Source organism: Balaenoptera ricei, chromosome 16 (assembly GCF_028023285.1).
Source record: "Balaenoptera ricei isolate mBalRic1 chromosome 16, mBalRic1.hap2, whole genome shotgun sequence".
Taxonomy (NCBI): Eukaryota; Metazoa; Chordata; class Mammalia; order Artiodactyla; family Balaenopteridae; genus Balaenoptera; species Balaenoptera ricei.
The window spans coordinates 106,828,353-106,851,859 of NC_082654.1; the positions used below are offsets into that span (position 1 = coordinate 106,828,353).

The 23,507-nt window shown below is 55.6% G+C and overlaps 1 protein-coding gene across 1 annotated transcript in view; it reads left to right on the plus strand.

Annotated features, from left to right (window-relative positions):
• GALNT2 (polypeptide N-acetylgalactosaminyltransferase 2) overlaps positions 1-23,507 on the plus strand; it is a 179,067-nt gene that overhangs the window by 150,684 nt on the left and 4,876 nt on the right. Inside the window, exons 8-15 of the mRNA XM_059899691.1 lie at positions 652-739; positions 4,137-4,224; positions 5,298-5,401; positions 9,861-9,987; positions 14,796-14,888; positions 15,239-15,322; positions 17,226-17,352; positions 21,366-21,485. Of these exons, the coding sequence (XP_059755674.1) occupies positions 652-739; positions 4,137-4,224; positions 5,298-5,401; positions 9,861-9,987; positions 14,796-14,888; positions 15,239-15,322; positions 17,226-17,352; positions 21,366-21,485 (831 nt within the window). The remainder of the gene's footprint in view (positions 1-651; positions 740-4,136; positions 4,225-5,297; positions 5,402-9,860; positions 9,988-14,795; positions 14,889-15,238; positions 15,323-17,225; positions 17,353-21,365; positions 21,486-23,507) is intronic.

A 23,507-nucleotide genomic window follows, 5' to 3' on the forward strand; every position in this document is an offset into this window, starting at 1 on the left:
AGGGAATGTTTTGTGTTTGGTGGGATCGCGGGTAAGACAGACTCGGGCTCCGGGTTCTCTAGTCAGTTCGGTCACCATCCGCTGTGATGAGGTTGCAACCTCTACGCCACACTCGGCTCCCAGGCCCGTGGACGCATCTGTGTGGGCGTCTCAGCCGTGAGTTCTTGCCTGAGGTTTCCTGCAGCTCGCAGATTACCGATGTTTAAGTACAGCGGAGCTTAGATCCTGTTAGAATGAAAGTTACTCCACGGTTGAGGTTTGACATTTGGGAAAACACTAAATAAAACACTGTAGTCTCACGCTGGTGCGCTCTGAGAACTCCTTCTTTGGAATTAATAAAAATTGACATTTGCTCCTGGCTGTTAGGGGAAAAAAAAAACAACTCAGGAGCGGTCCCGGGAGAGGCTTGCCCTCAGCCAGTGAACACCCGTGGGGCAGCCCCGTGCGCCCGGGCGCCTCCGGGGGGACAGCGTCCCCTGCGCCCCCGATACCCAGCGCAGCGCAGGGCTGCAGGTGCCCAGCCGGGCGCCCCAGGGCGTGGGGTGGCGGGGGACCGGCGCGGCGGTCTCCCCGTGAGCGCTGACACTCAGGCCCCCGCCTGTGCGGGTCCCGGCTGCCTCTGACACCTGCTGTTGCCTTCGTGCGTTGCAGGACAGGACCCGCGTCGTGTCCCCCATCATCGACGTCATCAACATGGACAACTTTCAGTACGTGGGCGCATCTGCGGACCTAAAAGGCGGTAGGTGCTGCGTGGGGCCCAGCCTGTCCGCGCGGGGCCCGGGGACGGCGACGGCGCCTGCACGCGGCCAAGCGGGGCCGCGGCCAAGGGCGCCCCTGCGTTCAGCTGGCGGGGCTCACCAGGGGACAGAAGCGGCCTCGCCTCCCCTGGACGGTAGGCGTAGTTCGCGTCCCTGGCACCGGCTTGGCGTACAGAGCTGGCCCCGTGGGAGCCGGTGTGGAGGCGCCAGGCCGACGGGGGTCCGCCCTCTTCACCCTCCCCCTCGCCGCAGCGTCCGTCTCCTGCTGGAAGCCCGTCCGCCCCGCTCACCCGTGACTCCTGGACCCCAAGGCCTGCGGAGCGCAGCCCTCCCGCCGCCTGGCTGTCAGCCTCTCCTGCCCACTGGCCGCCCATGTCCCACCGTGGTGGAGCCTTTCTGGGGAACCTTTATCTGAATGACCCCGCCGGTTTCCTGGGGTCCTCGCGGCTCAAGTGTGACCCCTCGAACCCTCCCTCCGCGGGCTCCCACAGTGATTTGTCTGATACTCTCTTGACCTTCTTAAAAATTCATAGTGAAGGCCCCAGAGAGCTTTGTTCACATAGGCCATACCGATCAGCGTTTGCTGTGTTAGAAGGTAAGGCTGAGAAACGGTGAGAACACCAGGCGATGCAGCCACGTGGGCGCTGCCCGTCCTGCAGCTTCCGGAACACTCCCTGCACTTTGGAAAAATGAGATTGAAAGGGGCCTGTAGGGCCTTAGCATAAATCTGAAAGCAGTTTTAACGTCACACACACCCTGAAAGGGCCTGAGGACCCCCAGGGGCTCCTGGACCCCACCTGGGGAAACTGTTCTCGTGAGGAGCTTCACGAAGCTGATGGGTGCACGGGAGTGACGCTAGCCCCACCTGAGGAGCGGGCTCCTATTGTCCCTGTGTCCCCAGGACCGTGTGTGCACGGGGGTGACCTGTGTCCCCGGGACCGTGTGTACATGGGGGTGACCTGTGTCCCTGGGACTGTGTGTACATGGGGGTGACCTGTGTCCCAGGGACTGTGTGTGTATGGGGGTGACCTGTAGCCCCAGGCTCCCCTGTGTCCCCGGGACTGTGTGTACATGGGGTGACCTGTGTCCCCGGGACTTTGTGTACATGGGGGTGACCTGTGTCCCGGGGACTGTGTGTACATGGGGGTGACCCGTGTCCCAGGAACTATGTGTGTATGGGGGTGACCTGTGGCCCCAGGGCTCCCACACAGCCCAGTAAATGCTTCATGCTCTGAATCTCAGCTGGCCGGCAGCCTTGCCTCTCAGACCTCGGCTGAGAGCCAAGAATTCAGCAAAGCCTGCTGTAGAAAGAAATATAAAAGAGATGTCAGAGCCTTTGCTTTCTGTGTGTAATTTATTCACTATTGATTTTTCACACCTGAGATGAGTGAACTCTTTTTCCAGCATCCTAGTATCCCTGTTTCTTTCTGTAAAATGAGGGGCTTCTTTTCCCATCTCCAACATTTTGAGCTGATTAGGAGACGGACTGTTCCAGACAGACACACAGACTGAGGGTCAACAGACATCAAAAAAAAGACAGTAGAACCGTAACCTTGGACGGAACCTCCGAAAGCAGAACGCTGGGACCAGCCAGGGAGGCCTGGGCTCTGGTGCCTCTTTCAGGCCGTGTCGCCACGGGAGCTGCTTTCCCTCCGCCGCCCGGCGTCCCTGTCTGGGAAACAGGTCGATAATAGTGCAGCCGCACAGGGCGGCCGGAAGAGGGCAGTGCTGTGACCAGGCAGCTCCCCAGGGGCCTCTGGCCGGCTGTCATGCTGGGAGGACGCACTTAGGTTGGGAAACAAGAGTCAGGAGAGTCTTAGAAGATGGTGAGCACTCTGGGGCTGTAAGGAGTTGGGAGCCTTGGCTGTCAAGAAAGCGTTAGTGTCCACAGTGTGTCCCCCCCACCGCCCCGAGCATCTGCAGGAGCTGAGATGTGACGGCTCTCCTTCTCCCGTGGCAGCCGCTTACGGCGGAGCTGGTGCAGACGGTGAGGCGCCCTGCGTGGGAGCGGCCTCCCGCTGCCCCAGGGCCAGGCCGGGTTCACTCGAAGAGCATTTTACCAAACCCCTTTTAGGAAAAAAAAAAAATCAAGCATGATGTTTTTAGCAGATTTTTTAAAATGTAATATCGCTTGGCTCTTCGGACCAGATTGATACACGAAATAATAATGAACGTTCCCCCCAGAATGCAGGTAATGTTACATCAGCTGGCCAGTCGAGGCCTTTGTGTTCCGTCAGCAGTGTAGCCGGGACGTCTGCTTTTCCCTGGCTGGCGGTGCTTGTGTGCGCAGCAGGCCGTGTCTGCGGAGAGCCGGGCTCCTCAGACAATCAGTCTGTGTCTGTTTCCTCTCCGTGCATTACTGTTGTCTGGCCCTCCAGCCCCTCGCTCCCATTTGCCAGCCCGCTGCGCTCTACAGGGACAGCTGGGGCACCTTTCTGTCCTCTGATGGAGCCATAATGTGTGCCACACCGGCCCAGGAGCCCCCGAGCCCCTGTGCCATCCTACCCTGTTCAGGCTGCAGGCACCGGGGCTGTCAGGGCAGATAAATGCTGGATTCGGAACACACAGACGGAAAGTCTGAACTTAGGCATTGCACCAGCCCTGCGGACAGAAAGCCTGATGGCAGAGGGCTAAGGGATGGATGGCCCTGGAGCAGTGAGGCTTGGCTGTCAGACCCTGGGCCACGCAGCCCATGCTCTGGAGAGCGTCCGCAGGTCGGGTGTGCCGGGTACCTTCTGAGTAAGGACAAGACCCGACAGCTGTGGACCAGGGGCCTGCGAAAGCCACAAACCATGTCCAGGGGCCAGGCCCGGGCTCTGCCACCCTGCACGGCCTGTGGATTCTAGAAGTGACCTGGGGCCGGTGCCATGTTATCAGAAATGAAGCTCGCTTGCCCCTTCGCTGCTTCTGTCAGCTCGTTTCCACCTACTCTTGCCCACACTCTTGCCCCTCCCTGCCATCCCTTCCCTGGGACCATGTTGGGAGCACCTGGCAGATTTTTTCTTAAATCCATCCTTCTTCTTTCCCGCCTCCTTACAGCCCTTGGATATGCCCTCACAGACTCCAGTTGTCTTATTTCAGATTTATTCTTTTGCATTTTGGTTTTAGAAAAGCCTGACCCACATCTTCTGTTTTGGGTAAGCTTCTTGGGGAAAGAAGATTTCAATGTGCGTCCCCCCCGCTGGTCTCCCTGACCCTCCCAGTCACTCTCTCTTCCCTCTGCGTCGTTTTGGTTTGTTTGTTTGTTTTTCCTTTGTTTGGGTTACAGTGAGTCCATTCCAAATACCAAATATTTTTAAGCTGTGAGGGACCGGTGCTGGGAGCAGACAGCCTGTTCTCACAGCATCCTGTGTTTCTTCTCTCTTCTGTGACCAGCAGGCTTTGACTGGAACTTGGTGTTCAAATGGGATTACATGACACCTGAGCAGAGACGGTCCCGGCAGGGGAACCCGGTCGCCCCCATAAAGTAAGTGCCAGGCAGGCGTCCTTCGGGTGTCCTTCTCTGGGGTGGAAGATGAGACAGCAGGCCCCATGTTCCCTGGGAACCTAGTTGAGCTCTCACCTTCCAGCCACACCCCCATTTCCCCTCGTCCTAGCTCAGGGGAGAGTCTCTGCCTCCAGATTATAGGGTAAAGTATTTCGAGATTTTTTTTCTGTGTACGTGTATCAAATCTGCCAGTTCCACGTCCTTCTTGTCTTGGTGGCGTAGAGCGTTTTCCCGCACAGGGTGGGGTCTGGGGCTGCCCTCGGGGACTGGGGAGGCGGTGGGCAGCGAGTGGGAGCCTCCTGCCCGCCCCCGGTGGGCTCCGCCGCCTCGGTGGGCTCCGCCCTCCTTTCCCCAGAGGAAGCACTTGCATCACTACCAGCTGGCTTTGAGCCGCGCCGGGTGGGGTGAGGGCGCCTCCCCAGGGATGCGTGGTTACGGCGGAGCCCTGCGGACGCCGGCGCCGTCTGCACTGCGGCGATTGTCCCCCGTCAGCAGTGAGCTCCAGCCGTGCGGACCGGGGCCCTGACTTCTCACAGCGACTCCGCAGGCACAGGGCTGGGGTCCTGTCGCTGGCCTGTCCCCAGGCTGATGGGGACGCGAGAAGATGACGATCCCGTCCAGCAGAGGAGGAAGCTGCCCCGGGATGAGGATGAGGACACGGGCAGCTGGCATCATCGAGCGTTCCCTACGTGCGCTGGGCGCGTTAGCCCCTTACCGTCTGTAATCCTCCAAGGAGACCGCGGCACAGAGAAGCCGAGCACCGGCCTAGGGCGCTGTCAGCGAGCGTCCCAGCCCCAGCGGCTGCTCTCTCGTAGGGACGCTCCGCGCAGCCCCTCGCACTTGGGAACATCTGAGCAGGGCGAGTGGGGGGCACGTGAAGACAGCAGGGGTCAAGCAGAGAGGGACATCCAGAGCTCTGAGCCAAAGACCACAGCCGTGCTATTGTTTTTAAGGTCGGCCTGTAGGCTTGACCTTGGCATTAGAATGCTGGCCATCTAACCTTGACCTTCGATCTCTCCCTCTCTTCCCTTCTACCCTCTCTGCCTCTTTAGAACCCCTATGATTGCTGGAGGGCTGTTCGTGATGGATAAGTTCTATTTTGAAGAACTGGGGAAATATGACATGATGATGGATGTGTGGGGAGGAGAAAACCTGGGTATGTATGAGCCTTGTGTCTTCGGACACCAAACCATTTCCAATTCTGCTGGAACCGTGGTCTTTTCCTGCCCACCAAGAGGGGTAGAAATGAAAAGTGGAAGCTTTGGAAAGACTGTTAAGCAAGAGTTTGTGGTATGCAGGGTGCCAGTTGGAAAGGGTTTGTAAAGACATTAAAGTGACCATTTACTGAACATAATTAGTCCCCCATAAGGTATAAATAGCACCCTTTTTATTCTTAAAAGTGTCTTGGGTTGGGCGTTATGCTAGATACATATTAAGTCTTTGAAGGAAAATGCACACTTTTTAATGTCATCTGAATCCAAGGTCTGGAAAGCAAGCTGACAAAAATGGGGGGAGTATTTCAGGTTCTAGGATTCATTTTTAGCCACATAGGGTGGAAAGTGAGCCCTGGGGAAGCCTGTCGGACTGGCTGAATTGTAGTCATGGGAATCAGATGGGGTGGAGAGGCCGTGGCGCTTCGTCCCTTCTTGACTACTTTGTGAATGGTTCTAATTTGTTTTCGTGTTGTTTTGTTTTGTTTTTTGTAATAATGCATACAAATCATTTTACCTATGTTTAGTGACATTGAAATTTTATAGACTTTGGTCTTTATTGGTAGCTGCATTGTATTTACTCCATAAAGATAAAAAGACTCTTAATTTATTTGTTTGTTTAGGGGTTTTTGTTTGTTTCACTTGAAGCTTTTGAGCTGAGTCTCCTTGGCTATTGGATGCTGTTAAATTACATTCTCCCCTGGGTAGACATACCGTGGGAGGAGGGGAGGGGGGCGAGGGAAGGAGGTAAAAAAGATGCCACTGTCACTTTTAGTAGTTTTTACTTGTAACGGAGACTTTGATTTTTTTTTTTTTTTAAGTTTAAGAGACTAGACAAGCCCATTATTTTTCTCTCATTTTATGACATTAATGTTAGTGGTAGCATCTCATCTGTGGAGAGAGGTTGTTGCCTTGGTTGATTCTGAAAGCTTCTTTAGACTCAGTAACTACACCAGGACAAAGGATCAGAGTTAGATGGCTTTTGGTTTTTTTAACAGTACACTGACAGTTAGGCAGGGCTTGATTGAAGGCTTTGGAGCACGTAAGGCTTCAGAAGGATTGTTAACCTTCTGAAGGGAATTCTGAGTCACCCTTGCCCCGCAGACATCGCTGGAGAAGCCCAGCCAGCCAGGACCACCACTCGGGGTGGGGGGGGACCGAAGCGCGGTGGTGTTTGCAGCAGTGTGTGCCATTAGGCTTCCGTGGTTGGAGGGCAGGTGGCCTTTTGTGTCAGGGTGTAGAGAGAGCGTTGATTTAAATATCAAAGGAGACCTTGCACCCAGAGACCAGCGGGAGGGGAAATAATCTTTTCTGTTGCCTAGTTTATTGTTGGTTTGGTTTGTATTTTTACGTAGCTGTGCCCTGTGCGAGGTTCCCTGGAAGGGCTCAAGGGGCTCAGGCAGGGTGACACACGGTGGGCGGGGAGGAAGGGCTGGGGCCACCCGGCCTGAGCATCCTGGCACCTCCTCCCGTGACAGGCTCTGACGCGGCCACTCCGGAGGGTCTTCTGTCATCAGGGTTAAACAGGCACAAGGGTTTCAGCAGGAAAAGTCCGTGATGTGAGTCCTTCTCTCTTCTTGGTACTGCTCAGACTTGATGTTCTGGGTGCTGCATGCACACCCCCAGCAGCTGTCCAGCCTGAGGGCTTGTGTGGGCCCGAGGTAGGAGAGGCAGGGGACAGGGATGTCCGAGTCAGATCCAAACACCCCCTCCAGGCGTGCCCCACCAAACCCACTAGTGCTCCCAGACTTCCTGACCAACAGTGTAAGTCTAATAGAAGCAATTAAAAAGGACAAAGAGCCCTGGTGGTCCAGCGGTTAGGACTCGGCGCTTTCACTGCCTTGGCCCCGGGTTCAATCCCTGGTCGGGGAACTAAGAGCCCGCAAGGTGCGCAGCGCGGCCAGAAAATAAAATACATAAATAAATAAATAAAAATTTTAAAAGGACGAAGAACCCGATCCCTGGCCCTTGTGAGATGCGGGGGGTTAGGCTACTTGGGAACATTATTTGTCCTTTTCAGCACGTCCCTGCAGCGTTAGGAAGGATGCTGACTGCCCCCATTGCATCATCTCATTTCATGCTTTCTGGAAGGACTGAGGTCTCAGAGCTGGTTGTTAGCAGAGCCAAATGCAAACACAAACGGCCTAATTAAAAAGCCACCAAGCTGGGGACTTCCCTGGTGGTCCAGTGGGTAAGACTCCCCGCTCCCAATGCAGGGAGCCCGGATTTGATCCCTGGTCAGGGAACTAGATCCCGCATGCATGCCACAACTAAGAAACCTGCATGCTGCAACTAAGAAGTCTGCATGCCGCAACTGAAGATCCCACATGCCGCAACTAAGACCCAGCGCAGCCAAAATAAATAAATATTTAAAAAATAATACATTAAAAAAAAAAAAAAAGCCACCAAGTTGTCCTGAGTAATCATCCCCATGTTGTAGGGCTCAGTGAAATCAGTTGAATATAACCGTAGTTGTCCTTGGCCTTAAAACTCTTCCACCAAGTCTCTGAATGGCTTCCTACTGGTTTAATTGGCTCCCCATACAGAAGCCAGGGGGCCTTCGTGGGCCCCGATTCTGAATTTTCCAGGTAGGCCACTGTATCTTTGAATCTTATTTCCTTAGATACAGAGAGCCTCCTAGTCAAGTTCTGTTCGACACTCTGCTTAGCCTTGGTGCTTAGGACCACGCGTTTTCAATACGACAAGGGAAATGGCCATTGAAGTCCCAGAACTGCTGCATGTCTTACCCATTCCTAGTGGGGGAGGTGTTCCTGGCTTTAGCTCACCAGATGCAAGTAGAAGTTCATGCTGTTCGACGCCTGCGCGGGTGTCACGTGGCTTCTGCCGCAGCCCGGCGCCTGCCGCCACACGAGGCCTTGTGGTCCACACGAATCGCGCCTGATTCCGCTTCGTCTACACTCGCTGCCGTGACTGCTGATTCTGCCGTTCTGTCTCACTCCCCAGCACGTTGTCAGGGAGGCAGGGTGGTGTAGAGGAAAGGCCCTTCCATACCAACCTCGTGAAGTCTTTCAGAAAAAAAAAGACATCTAACCCTCCAGAATATTCTATCTTGACTTTCCTATTTAACCTGTTTCTCGCCTTCAGTCGGGCCTCTGGCTCAGGCTGCAGCGGCTCGGAATGGCTGGCAATCAGGACAGGAGCCTGGTTGGGTGCCTGCCTGTGTAGGCTTCTCCCGAGCGTGGATGCTCTGGGCCGCGTGTGTATGCATGTCGCCGTGGCCAGCGCCTGCTCTGCGCGTGTCCCGACTCGGCGGGTAGAATCTGTGTTGACGCAGGTGAAGAGCAGCCTTTGCCAGCCTGCTGGTTACCAGCTGGTGAGAGCCGGGGTGGCTGTGAGGTCTGGCAGTCCCTCGAGTACCCTTGGTCGCTGGACCTGGCCGGCTGGCTGGACGCCTGCTGGTGCGCAGGGATGACGTAAGTTTTGCAGTTTAAGGGAAGAGGTGGATTTTGTCCTGGATGGAGAAAGCCCAGGTGCGTCCTGGTGCTCGGGGCCCTTAAAGTAAGTTTTAGAGGAAGATGGCGTATATGATTGCCTGTTACATCGACCTTAGGGCTGATTGTGGGCATTTCATGCCTTTTGACGCATGGCCATTCGTGCACTGTCCGTTGCCTTTTCTAACTCAGTGCTGATCCCCAGAAGACACATGTAATGCTCCATGACGGAGAACCGGCCAGAGAGGAGTTCCGGGCCATGTCTCGTGCACGGTGTCTGTGACATTACAGGGACGCGTGGTCTGATGCCAGGAGTCTTTCTGTTCTCAGCAGACCAGGGAATCACTCTTGTCTCAGGGCTTCTAGTCCGAATTTGAAAAATGTTTCCGTAGGCTCACTCTTACCTCTTTTTCAATTTCAAATAGAATTCTTTCATGAAAACATGGGATTTGGTGACACAGATAGAGCTGGCATCTGTAATTCTGATCAGTGCTAAAGTCTAAGGGAGTACATGTCCCAGTGTGGGTAGTTTGTTTGGCATGAATTATTTCTTTTTGTCTACACTACTTTACGTTGTCTATAAAGCGACACTGTGCTGTGCAGACACCCTCTTAGTGAACTGAAGTAGGATCTTTCATTCAGTCTTTTTTTTCCCCTCCACCTTTATCGAGGTTTCAGTGACAACTTAAAATCGTACATACTTCCGGTGTACAGCTGGATGGTTTGACGTGCCTAGGCACGCCCCACCCCACACCCCTCGCACATACTTTCTTGACTGTGCCCTGGAGCCTGGAGACGTGGTGTCAGAGGCCCCCACGGGGGGCGTTCAGGAGCCTCTGGAGAGGGAGTGCCCCCGGGTGTCATCGCCTCAGGCCACGGGGGTGGGGTGGGCGTCCGCACCCCCTGGGGGTGGCCCAGGCTCTCGGTCACCCCGTGTCGTTCACCACCTCAGAGATCTCGTTCCGCGTGTGGCAGTGCGGCGGCAGCCTGGAGATCATCCCCTGCAGCCGCGTGGGACACGTGTTCCGGAAGCAGCACCCCTACACCTTCCCCGGCGGCAGTGGCACCGTCTTTGCCCGGTAAGTGGCCGAGAGGCCGAGCAGGGCCCAGAGCACCGCTGACCGGCCCCGCACACAGGGCTGACCGTGGGCTGTGTGGAAACGTGTCCTCCGAGGGGCCGCCGCTCGGCAGTGACCAGGGCAGCTGTGGGGACTGAGGACAGTGGCGTTCTGCCGAGTGACAGATGCTGGTCTCAGCAGGTTCCATGGGGCACGAGGTCACGTGCAGGACAGCCTCAGAGACACACAGCTGTCCTGATGGAGAGCAAACAGGGGTGGCCGGGGGTCAGGGTGGGGCAGCAGGACGGGGTAGGGCCAGCGGGACTGGTCACCGAACCATGTGCCGAAAACGTGTTACGGGGAGATAGGAAGGAGGAGCGCTTGGACTTTTTAAATTACATATTATCATTCAAGGTGCAATATATGAACAACGTAAAAGGCAAGCCACACAAATTCAAGCCCAAGACTCATTGTGCTATAGAGGCAGATAATACACAATAGATAATAGGTCGATTTTTGCAAACATGAAGACACCAAATGAAGAGTTTTCTGAAGAAAAACAGCGAATTACCAGTGCGGGGGACGAAGTTTTTTCCTCACGAGTTCTTTCAGATGCGAAAGACAGAACCGTGCACAGGCCGGCCAGCCTGACCCAGGGAGACGGGAGCATTCAGCTGAAAAGATGGCTTCAGACTCCGAGAGGTGCTGTGAACTAGGCAGCATGTGGTCACGCGGTCAACATGCTGGGGCAGGAGGACAGGTTCGCAGGGTGGGCGGGCGCTTGTCCCAGAGCCAAAGGAGCCCGTGGGGAGCAGGTCCTCAGCGCCGAGGTGAACCTGCAGAACAGAAGGCTGACCGGTATAGCTGGAGCCCAGACAACGAGGGGACAGTAGGCACCGCGGGAGACTAGACCAGCCGGGTCCGCACCCTGTGCGTTGAGGGAAACTGGGCGTGTTTCGATGCAGGAGGAGGGGGAGCTCCTGTGGGTTTTACGCAGATACTCGACTTCTCTGTTTTGAACTTTAAGGGGGTCCTTCTGGCCCCTGGGCAGAGGGCCGCGCGGATGATACCAGGAGGAAACGATGGTGTGAGTGACGTGTCCACCCCTCCACTGCAGGGCCGGGGGCCGGGCAGAGCCGGGTGGCCAGGGCCACGTGCCAGCTGCGGCCCCAGGCAGGCGTGTTTACTAATGGACGGGAGGGTGCCAGGGGGGACTCAAGGGTGAGTGACCCCCAGGCTGCCGGTCACACACTTTGCTAACGGGATGCCCCTATGGACACAGGGAAACCCCAGAGCAGGGTGGGCGTGCACGGGGGGGAGGATGGCCAGCTTATCTCTTATGTGGCATTTGAAAACTTCTATTAAGTACAGATTATAAGTATACCTGTCTTGTACAGAAGCTGGATTCTTAGTGTAGTGTATCAACTTTCTAGGGAACTTTAATAGAAGCCAAATATCAAATGATGCTTCTGACCAAATTACCTTCTCCCCAAAAGTGTATCCTTTCCTGAATGTTGTCTAAACATCATTTCTGCTCTGTTAGAAACAAAAATATGCTCTTATACGATGAATTCTACAAAATCAAACAAACGGTGATAATGTACGTTTTCCCCCGGGGCAGCATGAGATGCTTCCCAGAAACCTCTCGTAGAGACATATCAAAAATACTTGAAATCAAAGCACTGATATCTACCAGCAAAGTGTGGGATTTCAGAGAACAGTCCGTTAAAATACACAAAACATTGCTTTATGCACTTTTTTTTTAAAGGGAAAAAGAAGCACTCGTTTTTAGAAAGAAAACTTTTCCGTGTATTTTACAGCCCGGAAGTCCCATACACTGGAGATATGGGGAGGAAAGGGACCCAGGGTTCAGAACTAGGGGGCAGCGTGGGTCTGTTAGGCCTTCAGCCAGGCCATCGCGGCCCCCCGCCCCTCTCTCTCTCTCTCTGTCTCTCTGTCTCTATCTCGGTTGACTCACCTAAAAGATAAAGAGGTGGCATGTGTTATTTCTGAGGTCCCTTTCCAGTTCTCTTTAATTTCCTCTAATATGTGGCATTCAATGTATAAATATTTCGCCACTAAAAATTGGGACTTAATAGCAATAGCTAATATTTATAGAGTGTTTCATGTGTGCCAGGCTGTTGAGTGCTTTACAAATACTCACTTACGTACTCCTTATAAAACCTTATGAATTAAGTACTATTATTAATTTGCACTTTAGGGGCAAGGGAGACTGAGGCACAAGAAGGTTCGGCTCCTTTGTCTAAGTTCACTCAGATGGAGAGTGAGATTGATCTCCGGCCCCTTGGCTCTGGAGTCCATGTTAGGTTTTATCTGGATCCCTAAGCACAGTTAGTGCCTGAGGCTGCTGGAATTCAGGGATCTAAAGGTTCTAAAATGCATCCTAGCATGACAGGTAGAGGACCATCTCATTTGTGTAGGGTCATTGTGTACAAGAAGCAGGGAAGGATGAATGAATGGAGAAGTGGCCTCGTGGGGTCCTGCCTTGTCTGCCCCCCCAACCCTGGGTGTGCCCTGGGCGCCTGTTGCTTTAGGGAGACCCAGGTGATGACACACCTGCAGGCTCTTACATCACCTCACGTCCCTGGAGACCAGTTGAGAGAGAACCACTGGGCGGTTCCTGCCTCAGTTTTTTACACAGCTGCGTTTCCAGTTAGCCCCTTACAAGCCTCTTACAGAGACTGTTTGGAGAGGGTCGCGTGTGTGCTTGCGTGTGCATGTGGATTAGAGTTTACCCAAAGGGCAGGGGAGCTCCCAGTCAGAATAGCCGTGGGGCAGGTGCCTTAGAAGGATATCTGGGTTCATGTTGAGTAGTTAATGGTGAGACTAATTCATGGCGAGGCAAACTACGAATAAATTAAATACAGGAAACAGCGGTTTAAACTTACTCTCTTACCAGACTTTTTTCTGTTATTACCACCAGTCAGTGTAACTGGCCAGTCCCACCCTCTCTGTCTCCTGCTTGCTTCCCGCTAGAGCTACCTTACCTGCACCTAGTGGAGGCAGGAAGGGAGCAAAGGCGGGAAGAACCCGGATAGACAAGAGTGGGCCCAGGCGCCCAGTACCTGAAGCCCCTGGAAGACCGCGTAGCGTATAGGAGGCGCCTAAGAAACATTTGAATAAATGACTTGAAACTAGTGCTGAGCGGCACATGAAGCTCATTCTCTGAAGCTACCTACGTATCTTTTTTATTAAGTAGACAGAGAAAAGGTGGTTTTGCATTTAGGAGTTGAGAAATGACTTAATCACTTAATGACTTGGGTGATTTAAAACCACTGTGTGATTGCAATTCATAAAACCTTATAATTTGGTGGAAACATCCTTCAATCTCCCTCTCCCTCCATCCCCCTCCGCCCCACCCTTCTTTTCCCTCCACACGCGTATCGACTATGTACTGTTCTGTTATCTATTGTAATTTCACCCATCAAGTCAGGGCCATCAGTCCATGGCAACAGGCAACATGTACACCAGTATCTTTCATGGCCACGGAGGCGTCCATGTGTTTGACCACTTTACTGTTAACGGTCATATAGTTTCTATTTTTTTTGCCATTATAAACTGTGCTAAATTGAGCGTATTTTCATTCCTGCTTGATTATTTCCTTGAGGTACATTTCTAGAAGTGGGAACTGCTGCATCAGAGGACAGGTGCTCTCAAATTGTCTGCCTCTTACAGGGCTTTCTAAACAGCAATCCATCTAGGTACATATGTCACTTTATACAAAGGATATATGCCCCAAACAAATTATTTTAGTAATTGTAGCTCAGATGATTCGAAAGGCTCACCATTTAAAAGAGACCTTTCTAATAGAGGGAAGGTATTCTTGTAAAAGGAGAACGTTGCCTCCCTAATGTGTTCATCTTGGAAGAACAGAACAAAGCGCCTTCTCTGCGGGTTCTGAAAGAGCATTGGCTCTAAACCTAAGGTGTGAGTCTCCTTTGGACCAGAGTCCAGGGGTGCGGAGCACAGAGACTCACTGTCGTAACGCTGCTTCACAGGTGCTCTAAAGAGAACTCCGGCAGGAGAAGATACTGATGCCGTGTGTGTGGCAGCCTTTAATACATGTCCTACGTTCGAAGGCAGCTTGTCCCGGCGGCCTTATTGATCGTGGGTCTTGGTACTCTCCACAGTTGCGAGATGTAGGCACGGATGCTTCTGGCCTTCTACAGGAGGCTGTCCCGTCTTTCCCCTTCCGGCGCAGGGCAGTCAGAACCCCAGACGTGGGGCGCACACTACTGTCCCCCACTATTCCTGGTCCAAACAGGACACACTCTCAGCTCAGCTCTGCCAAAAGTAATCTTAGGAGTAACACTGATGTGCTCTTAGCTTCTCCCCAGAGCTGTCTAGTGGTAGCTCTCTATCGCAGCCGCGTGAGGAAGGCTGGAGAGAAAAGACCAAGGATTTCTTGGCCGTGCTCCCTGGCACCAGCCTTCCGGGGATGCACAGTAAGAGTTATTGCAGAGCGATTCACTTTTGTCCTCCTCGATGGTGCAGCCGCAGTCCCTGCTCTAAAATACCTGCCTGTGCTGTAATTCTGACTTGGACCTGTGCTCCGTGACAGTCTGCCTTCTGTGAAAGACGAGGACGCGGGTTCTGTGGTTCAGTGAGCGCCTGCGGAGCGCCTGCTACACTGATACAGCCCGGGGGCTGGGGAGCGGCCTGCTGTCTGCTCCACGCGAGCCCCACGGCCGGGCCACCAGGCCCCGCTCCCCGCCGAAGCACCTCAGCAGTGCTTCCTTGGTGTAGACGGGACGCCGCTGGCGGAAAGATGGCGACGCACAGCTCAAGGAGATGTGTTTTGTTTCTAGTAATACCCGCCGGGCGGCAGAGGTCTGGATGGACGAATACAAAAACTTCTATTACGCAGCAGTGCCTTCTGCCAGAAACGTCCCGTATGGAAAGTAAGTGTGACTCGCGCCCTCTCTTGCTGCTTTGCCTGGGATCCGTGTGTGTGTGTGTGCATGTGTGTGTGTGTGTGTGTGTGTCGGCGGGGTGGTCAGCCCACACCCCAAGCAGCGTTCTGTGGCCGGAGTTGAGAAGAGCCACCAGTTGTTAAAGGGGGACCCTGCCCAAGGCTGGCGAGGGCCCTCTCGGGAGGCGCGTGGGAGACAACGGGGTCCTGGGGACAGAAGTGTGGACGGTCCGGTCTCCACCGCCTGCCCCAGCTCCTGTCTCATCGGCAGATTTCCAGCTTTGACGTAGAGCCCGTCTGTTCTTTCCATTTATAAAGAAATCTTGTTCCCTTCTGCAGTATTCAGAGCCGACTGGAGCTCAGGAAGAAACTTAGCTGCAAGCCTTTCAAATGGTACCTGGAAAATGTCTACCCAGAGCTAAGGTGAGGCCCCGGGGCCGGGCTCTGCCAGCGGGCGCGGGGCCTGGAGGAGGTGGAGTGCAGACCATGCTCGGGGCGAGAGGCTGGAAGCGGGGCCCCAGCGCTGTCCCCAGGCCCCCCGAGCACGGGCTCCCTGAACTGCCGCTCTCCGGGGCCCCCCCTCCCGTTCCTCACAGACCTGGAAACCCTCCCAGGTGTCACCTCTTGCAGCTCGTCCCCCTGGTGAGATGACGGGGCTCCGTGAGTGGCCAGAGGGGGGTTGCCCTGTGCCTCCCAAGGGGGTGCCCTGTGCCTCCAGCCCTCAGGCCCTCCCTGCCCGGGCCTCACCCTCCCGGCTCCTCTTGCCCTGGAGACCCCAGGCTAAACCAGCTCCATCCCCTCCCCGCCTGTGGGCCAGCGGGCGACAATGCCCAGCAGAGGCCCGGAGGATGGCCTGCCCAGGGTGCCCCCTCCCCCAGGCTGGTTGTGACCTCATGTGTCACGGGAATAACCACGCTGGCCCCCTGCTTCCCTCCACGAGGACTGATGACACAGCAATACTCCTGAGCTGCCCTCTACACCTGGCCTGTCCTTTTAAATGACTGCCCGCCCGCTCGAGGCCTGAGGGAGCGCTGGTGCCCATCAGAGGACCTGCCGGTCTGCGGGCTTCAGGCTGCACCTGAACTTCATCTACTTAAGGGGCTGGCCAGACGGGTTTTGCCTCGAAGTGGCACATTCCTTTTTCCGAATACTCCAGCGCACTTTATAGCAGGTCACGAATCTCGAGCACGGGGGCTGTGACTGCAGGAGTCACCACCATCCTCTTGTGCGCTGACGGGCCCTTCAGAGCCCTTGTCGCAGAGATTTGTTTGAGAGTCAGGTCCCGCGGCCTGTCCCCTGCTGTTCACGCCCATCGCTCTTCGGCTCCCTCTGCTTTTAAAGGGAAGCCGCGACCCCCCTGCCCTGGGAAGGACGTCACCAGTGGGACGCCCCTGGTCATTGCCTCTCCCCTGGTCGACCAGAGGCTTCACCGCAGTGGGCTGTAGCCCCTCATGGCGCCCACTTCGCTTTTGCTGTCACCGTGGCCTGTGACTTGCTGACGAGACGCCCGATGCAGTGACGTTAAAGCACAGTTTGGCCCTGAGGTTCCCCTGTGATTTGGGGCGACTTTGGGCCCTGCACCACCTGAGACCACATCTCAAGCGTTCACACCACGGCAGTGGGTGGACCTGCTGCCCTGTCCGGGCCGGGCAAGGGGGACGCCAGCCTGATGTTCGCGTGCGTCAGTGACACTTGCTGCCGTCCACCGCCTGCTTCCTGTGGGCCCGGCTGAGTGCCAGGGTGCGGTGCTCCACGGCTCTCGCGGCGGCCCTGCGGGGAAGGACCGTGCGAAGAGGGCACGGGGCCGGAGAGGACGAGTCTGACTGTCGCACGGCTGGTCCGCAGCCAAGGCGGGGCTTGGGGTCGAAGCCTGCCCCGCCCCCCGTTGTGCTGCCTTGCTCTGTTTGTACCAGGCCGCCTGACAGACCCACCTGTGGTCTCCCCTCTATTAGGTAAAGGCCAATCCTAAGTCTACTGGAAAGTTCCAGGCAGCAGGATCTGACCACGTTAACTGCTTTCCTAAATGACTGTCAACAACTAACGCTGAAGAGACAAGGGGCTTTATCTTTCCCGATAACTGTCCCTGGTACGAGATAGAAAGAATGCTTAGACTTAAAACCTGCACTTAGGGTTAGGAGTCGAGAGGCTCAGAGCCGTGCTGTCTCGGGGGCACGGCCAGGCCTGCGCTGGGGGCACGTAGCCTGGTGGCAGCCTTCTTGCCGCCCGGCCCCGTCGTGAGACACGGGCTCTGAGCACGGGGGGTGGGGGGCAGGCACGGATCCCGCGGCCCCCCGAGCCCAGCGAGTGACTCTCTCCTTGGCTCCAGGGTTCCCGACCACCAGGATATAGCTTTTGGGGCCTTGCAGCAGGGGACCAACTGCCTGGACACTTTGGGACACTTTGCTGACGGCGTCGTCGGAGTTTATGAGTGTCACAACGCTGGGGGGAACCAGGTATGTGCACGGGGGCACCAGGGAAGGGGGCCCGAGGCCGCGTGTCCCGCCGCCACCCTCCTCCTGCGATGACTGCCCCATCACAGCCAGCCTCGGGGCCAGAGGGGACATCCTCCTGGAGCTGCCTTCCGCCTTGGGCGGGCTGGGCTGCGGCTGCAGGGCCACGTGGCCTCCCCTCCCCATCGCCGTCCTGCCCGGCCGTGTGCTCACCCCGGGGCCCCTGTCTGCGTCGGCACCTGCCCGTGTCCCTGCTCACAGACGCTTAACCACGGCCGCCAGGGCTGCCTGTTAGATGACAGAAGCTTAGATCTGAAACGCCCACCTCCTTGGTCCTCGTAGAAAAGGAGGGAGGTAAGTGAGGGCTTGACAGGGCCCAGCCGTGGCCTGCGTGTCCCAGAAGAACAGGGCTCTAGAAGGCGCTTTTCCCCTGAGACAGTGACAGGTGTTTGGTAAAATGAGGGCCTCGTACACAGAAATGGCCGGGCGATGCTGGGTACGCTCATCTCCTACTCTCGGGGGGCCTGCCGTTTTACACAAAGGCACTTTAACTCGGTGTATCCCAGAGCCTCCTGTAAATAGAACTGTTTCTAAAGAGGGCGCCTGCCTTTGTGTGAAGTTGGCTGTTCCCCATCCTCCCGAGGAGCGTCTGGGCAGACGGCAGCCCCGGACTCTTGGCCCCCTGTCTCTTCTTGGTGGTGCTGTCTTCGCAGCTGCCCGGCGTGGCCCAGGCCTGGTAGATTAGACAAGCGCGGCACGGGGAGGGGGCAGCCCCCATCCGGCTCTGGCCGCTGTCCCAGGCAGATGACCTCCCTGGCTCTCGGCTCTTCTGGGAAACACAAGTCCCAGGTCCCCTGCCCGGAAAGCCTAATTTCATGAGTCTGGGGTCAGAGAGCATCAGGGTATTTGAAAGCCCCCAGGGTGGGTGACCCCACATGAGGGCTGGGCAGGGAGGGCTTCCCAGCCGGAAGGATGCAGGGGCAGGTCACAGCGAGGTGGTGTGCCGCTTCCGGCCCCGCCTTCCCCCGAGGACCGGTCTGGGCCAGCGAGCCGCTTCCGAGATCAGGCCGCCCGGTAGTCCTTTGTGTGCCGACAAGAATGTTCTAGATCTGCACCACCCAGCACAGTGGCCACCAGCCCCCTGTGGGTGGTGAGTGTGACAGGATGTACAGTTCTCACTTTGTTTAACTGTAATTTGCTTAGCCACGCGCGGCTGGGGCCCCGGGGAAGCATCCTGTGGAGGTAGGAAGCCAGCCAGGGCCGCAGCGGTTGCTCCAGGTGGCCCCCTCGCGAACCTTCCAGAGCGAGTCCCGTCTGAACCGAGGGCAAGTGGGCCCCGGGGATGAGAAGCGAGGGGTAAACGGCATTTTCTTACAGAAAATCGGGCCCGTGCTCCGGAAGAATAAGGTGTGTCATGTGGTTTCTCGCTGGGCCTCAGCAGACACACAGGAAATGGAGAAATTTAAGAGTGGCAGCTCAAAAAAGCGTTTCTTAAATATTCATGCACTTTATTTTGCAAATTCAGATCACTGAAATGCGCCAGAAGAAGAAAGTGACAGCTATCTCTGCTGTTTGCAGAGCTGAGTTAGTTTTCCTAGAATTCAGTGTACAGCCTGCTTTAAAATAATGAAGCACGCCGTAGCAAGAAGGTTGTAGAAACATTCAGACGTGCGCTTTCACTGGGGATCAGCAAAGCCCCCAATGCCTTCCAACACCCGCTTCCAAGAACAACCGAAAACCCGTCTCCGTACAGAGTCCCACCCACCACTCGTCTTACCCAAGTGGGGACGGGGTCTTTTTGTCACTGGTTCACACAGATGGTCTGCTCCTTCCTGGGACCTCTGTGGTACCCTGTGGTGCTTTGAAAGCACCCCATTCCGCCCCACCCCGCTGTGGAAGGACAACATCGTGGAAGACTGGAACCAACCCTCAGGGTCCGGCATGTGGCCCTTCTGAGAAGGCTCTGCAGACTCAGAGCCAAGAGCCCCCCAGGGACAGGCGGGCACAGGTGTGCACAGGGCTTCCAAGTTTGGGCAACGGTGGAAAACAGACCAGGCAGGTTCTTCTACTCCAGGACCTTTCCGAGCCTTTGGTAGACTGCTAGTGAATCTGCAAGAGAGACACGGGGTCCAAATGCAGTGTTTCCCAAATTTACTTGACCTAGAACCAGCTTTTCATAGAATTCCTCACAGAGTACACTTGGAGAAACCCTAATTAAAAGGTGAGAAAGTTGAAGCTGAGGGGACTGCCCAGTCTGACTCCCTGTTAGGGGACAAGGAAGCCCGCCCACAGGCCAAGGGGCTTGCCCTTCCTCTCCTGGACGGTGGCCTGAGCCCACACCTCCCAGCTGGACCTGTGTCTCACCGCTGGCTGGGGGAGGGGTGCGCGTGTGGCCTCCAGGTGTTAATGCTTTCTTTTTTTTTTTTTTTTTTTAAGATTTGATGAAAGTTCATAATAATGCAATTGACAAGGAAATTTAGTTATTTCTGAGATATACATTTTAAAGTAATAACTAGAATTATCACTTCTAACATTATACCAGAACATATAAGATTTTTAGAAATTTCATGTAATGTCTGAAACATTTATATTAACATATTTCCATACAAATAACCGAAAGAAAGTTTATATTAGTTGTTTTTTTGACATGTATACACTGATGTGTATAAAATTGATGACTAATAAGAACCTGCAGTTAATGCTTTCTTGATACCAGAGCATCTGCTCCAAGGTGATTCAGGTGCTGAGCAGTGAGGCTTCTCAGAACGTTCTGTATTCCTTCCCTTAGCTCTGTCCCCTGAGGACAGAAAAAAGGAAAACCTCTCCCTAGCACGTAATCGTGCCTAACATTACATGACACAAGCACGAGTGTGATACCCGCTCTCCCACGGGGGAGGAAGCCTCCAGAGGGCAGGGCCTGGCCTGTGTGTTCGCTGCCAGGAGTCTGAGTCATTGCAGGCGCTCAGCGGACAGTCAACTGGGTGGATGAACGGACAGACGGATGGACAGATGACTTGCAGCAGCTTTCCTGGGCGTACAGCAGAAGCGGCGCATGGGGAGGGCACCCCCTGTGGGATTCTGAGTTGGAAGAGGCCTCGCTTCTTCTAGATCCTGAGGGCTCACGTGGGTTTTGTCCCTTTGCAAGGGTTCAGTCCTCGAGTGACGGTCAGAAGCCTCACCCTCCTGTCTCCGCCGTAGCCCTGCCCAGAGCAGGCTCCCTCCCTCCTCTCCCGCCTTCTACCCTGTGATCCCACTCACCCATCGTGTCCCCTCCCCAGCCTCCTGCCCTTTCAGATGCTCTTGTTTAGTGTTCAGAGTAAGTAGTTCTGCTCTCAGCTCTTAAGGGATGTGTGTCTGTTTTTTAAGATCATAGGCAAGTTATTTCAGCACTCTGTGGCTCAGTTTTCTCATCTGTAAAATGGGAATAATAATAGCTTCTCACAGGGCTGTCATTGAAAGGGCTTAAAACAGTGCCAGGCACATCATAGGCACCCAGGGTACAAATACCTGGATCCATTCCCGGGGACCTCGCAGAGCTTCCCGAGCGTCGGTAGGCCAGCTTAGTGCTCAGTGACGAGGCTAAAGGTGCCGCACGTGGTTTGTAATTTCACACGTGACAGGCCGCAGTCACAAATGCTGTTTCCAAACCACACCTGTGTCGGGGCAGAGTCATTCCAAGGAAATGTTGACCCTGAACTGTCCACCTTGCGGGTAACCAGGCTGGAGCTGCAGCGTTCACAGCCCACAGCTAACGATGGAAGATGGGGTGTGGAGCTCTAACCTGCGTTTGGGCTGAAGTTCTTACTACTGCTGGCCTGGTGCTCAGTTAGTTACGAGGTTCCCCGGCACCCCGGTTGGAGACTTGCTCTTAGGCGCAAAGTCCTTTGTTGGCCCTGAGCTGGTCAGGGCTTCTGAAGCCTGTTCCCCGCGTGCCGTCCCCTCTGGGGCCCTTCCTTGCTGCATCCTTCACCCCACAGCCCCGCGGGCCGAGCCCTGACCTTGGCTTTGTGTTGCAGGAGTGGGCCCTGACAAAGGAGAAGTCGGTGAAGCACATGGACTTGTGCCTGACCGTGGTGGACCGGGCGCCCGGCTCCCTCATAAAGCTGCAGGGCTGCCGGGAGAACGACAGCCGGCAGGTAGGTGCCGGCCGGGGACCAGCCCAGGCCCAGCTCCCCTGTCCGCCCCCAGGGCCTGGATCACAGCAGTGGGGCTGGGTGTTCACAGGCGGCACCTTTTGACTCGCGCTGTTCCGCGTCCCCGCGTGGAGCCCCTGGCGAGCGCTGGGATGCCTGAGGGGCGTGGCGCACGGGCTGGTGCTTCTGCCAGGAGGTCACCGTCCTGGTTATTCCTCCCCCTCTGCATCCGTCTGTTTATGTTTGGTCTGTCCTCTAACAGGCTGCAGAGGCAGGGCTGTGCTTTGAGGCTGCGTGTTCAGCTCCTGCGCGGGTCTGTAAGGGCCTCCCCGGGCTGGGCACTGGGGCAGGGGGGGGTCCCGACACCAGAGGCGGCTCCCCTCACCCTGGCGGCCAGCTGAGCCGGGCGGGGCCCTTCCTCAGACGCGGCCCTCGTGCCCAGGCGTGGGTACTGCGCCCAGAAAGGCTCTGTCTGGTGATGCCCGAGAGCACCCAAGGGACGGGGATGCTGGTGGCCAGTGTGCGTGGGTCAGCAGGCCACCGACCCCCGCGTGGAGGCACAGACCCCCGGTCCAGGAGCGGGGGGGCCCAGCGGTGTCCCTGGCCCCTGGCTTCTCCGTAGCTGGAGGAGCCCAGCCAATGCACCCTGCCAGGAGCGGTGCTGGCCCGAACCAGCCAAAGTTCAGCTCTGCTTTAGAGATGAAAACGTATGACTGTCCTCACGAGAAGTTAATGGAACACTGACCTACAAACCAGCCTAGAAAAGGTATTGAGGTTCATGATAATGTCTCCAGAGGGGGTGCTTCACCCCGGTTCACTTCCATGGCTGATGAACCCCCAAGCCCGAAAGGAAGACCTGTATTTATAAAAATATACATCAAGAGGCCTTTATTTCTGAAGCCAGAGGCCTGCTGTGGCTTATTTCCGATTACGTTCTCATTCTCCTCCCCACACCACTGGCCGTTTTAAAGAGAAATTCCTCGTGTTTTTGTTTATTCATTAAGTATTTTTCCTTTTTAAGTTTACAAAACTGTAAACGATTAAGGTGCAACTGGATGAGACATTACACGCACACTCGTGTTACTTTTTTCCAAACGGTTCAGAACGTATGTTTACCTCTTTGGCTGCTTTTCTCTGACCTGCGCCCTGGGGGTACCTTGGGGGCAGAGCCTTTCTTGGGCCCAGGGGGAGTGGCTAGTGCAACCCCCAAAGGACCTTCCCACGTGCCCACACGGGAGCCGGGCTTGTCCTCTTCTGTCCCTCCTCACGAGACACACGCGTCTGGGGAAACTGAGGCCCGGGGCTGGCTGGAGCCAGGAGCCCACGTGGGCGTCCCACCCACCACTCCTTTCACAGAAGGGAAGCTGAGGCCCAGAGCCTGGGGTCCTCTCCAGGGTCCCCCAGGAGCACCGAGGCCCACACCGAGGTCCCTTGCTTGGGGCCCAGTTGTCAGGAAACACTTGCAAAGGGCCGTCTCTCCTCTGTCCCCCCCGCCTGGTTCCGGGTGCCCCCCACCCTGTTCTGCGGAACCCCAGCAGGTCCCTAAATGCCCATCTGTGTTGACAGCTGTGGCACCCAAGTGAGAAGGAGGGGCTGGTAAACACGGAGGCCACTGTCCCCGGCCCCAACCTCCTGGGACCCGTGTTGGGTGAGCATGGCGCTAGGCCAGGTGCCCTGCCCCGGGTGTAAGGGCCGGGGCATCTAGGGTAAAGGAGGGATAAAGTGATGACTTTATCTGGCTCCAAACCTTTGTTAAGAACAGACAGACGCTGCATCTCTGGAGTGGTCTCCTTTAGTGACAGCTTGCTGTACGTCAAGGGCTGACATGTTCCTGCCGCCGTCCAGTTCTCACCCTGAAAGGCTCACGTCATAAGAGGGAGAAAGGCCTGCAAACAACGAGCTCTTCTGGATGTGTGGCGTACATAAGTGGGGATCTCTTAAACTGTCAACCCCGAGCCCTTCCTTGCCTGGTAGAGAAGGTGTGGCCCTTTCAGTAGAGCCTCTGCATTTGGGAATCCGCCCACC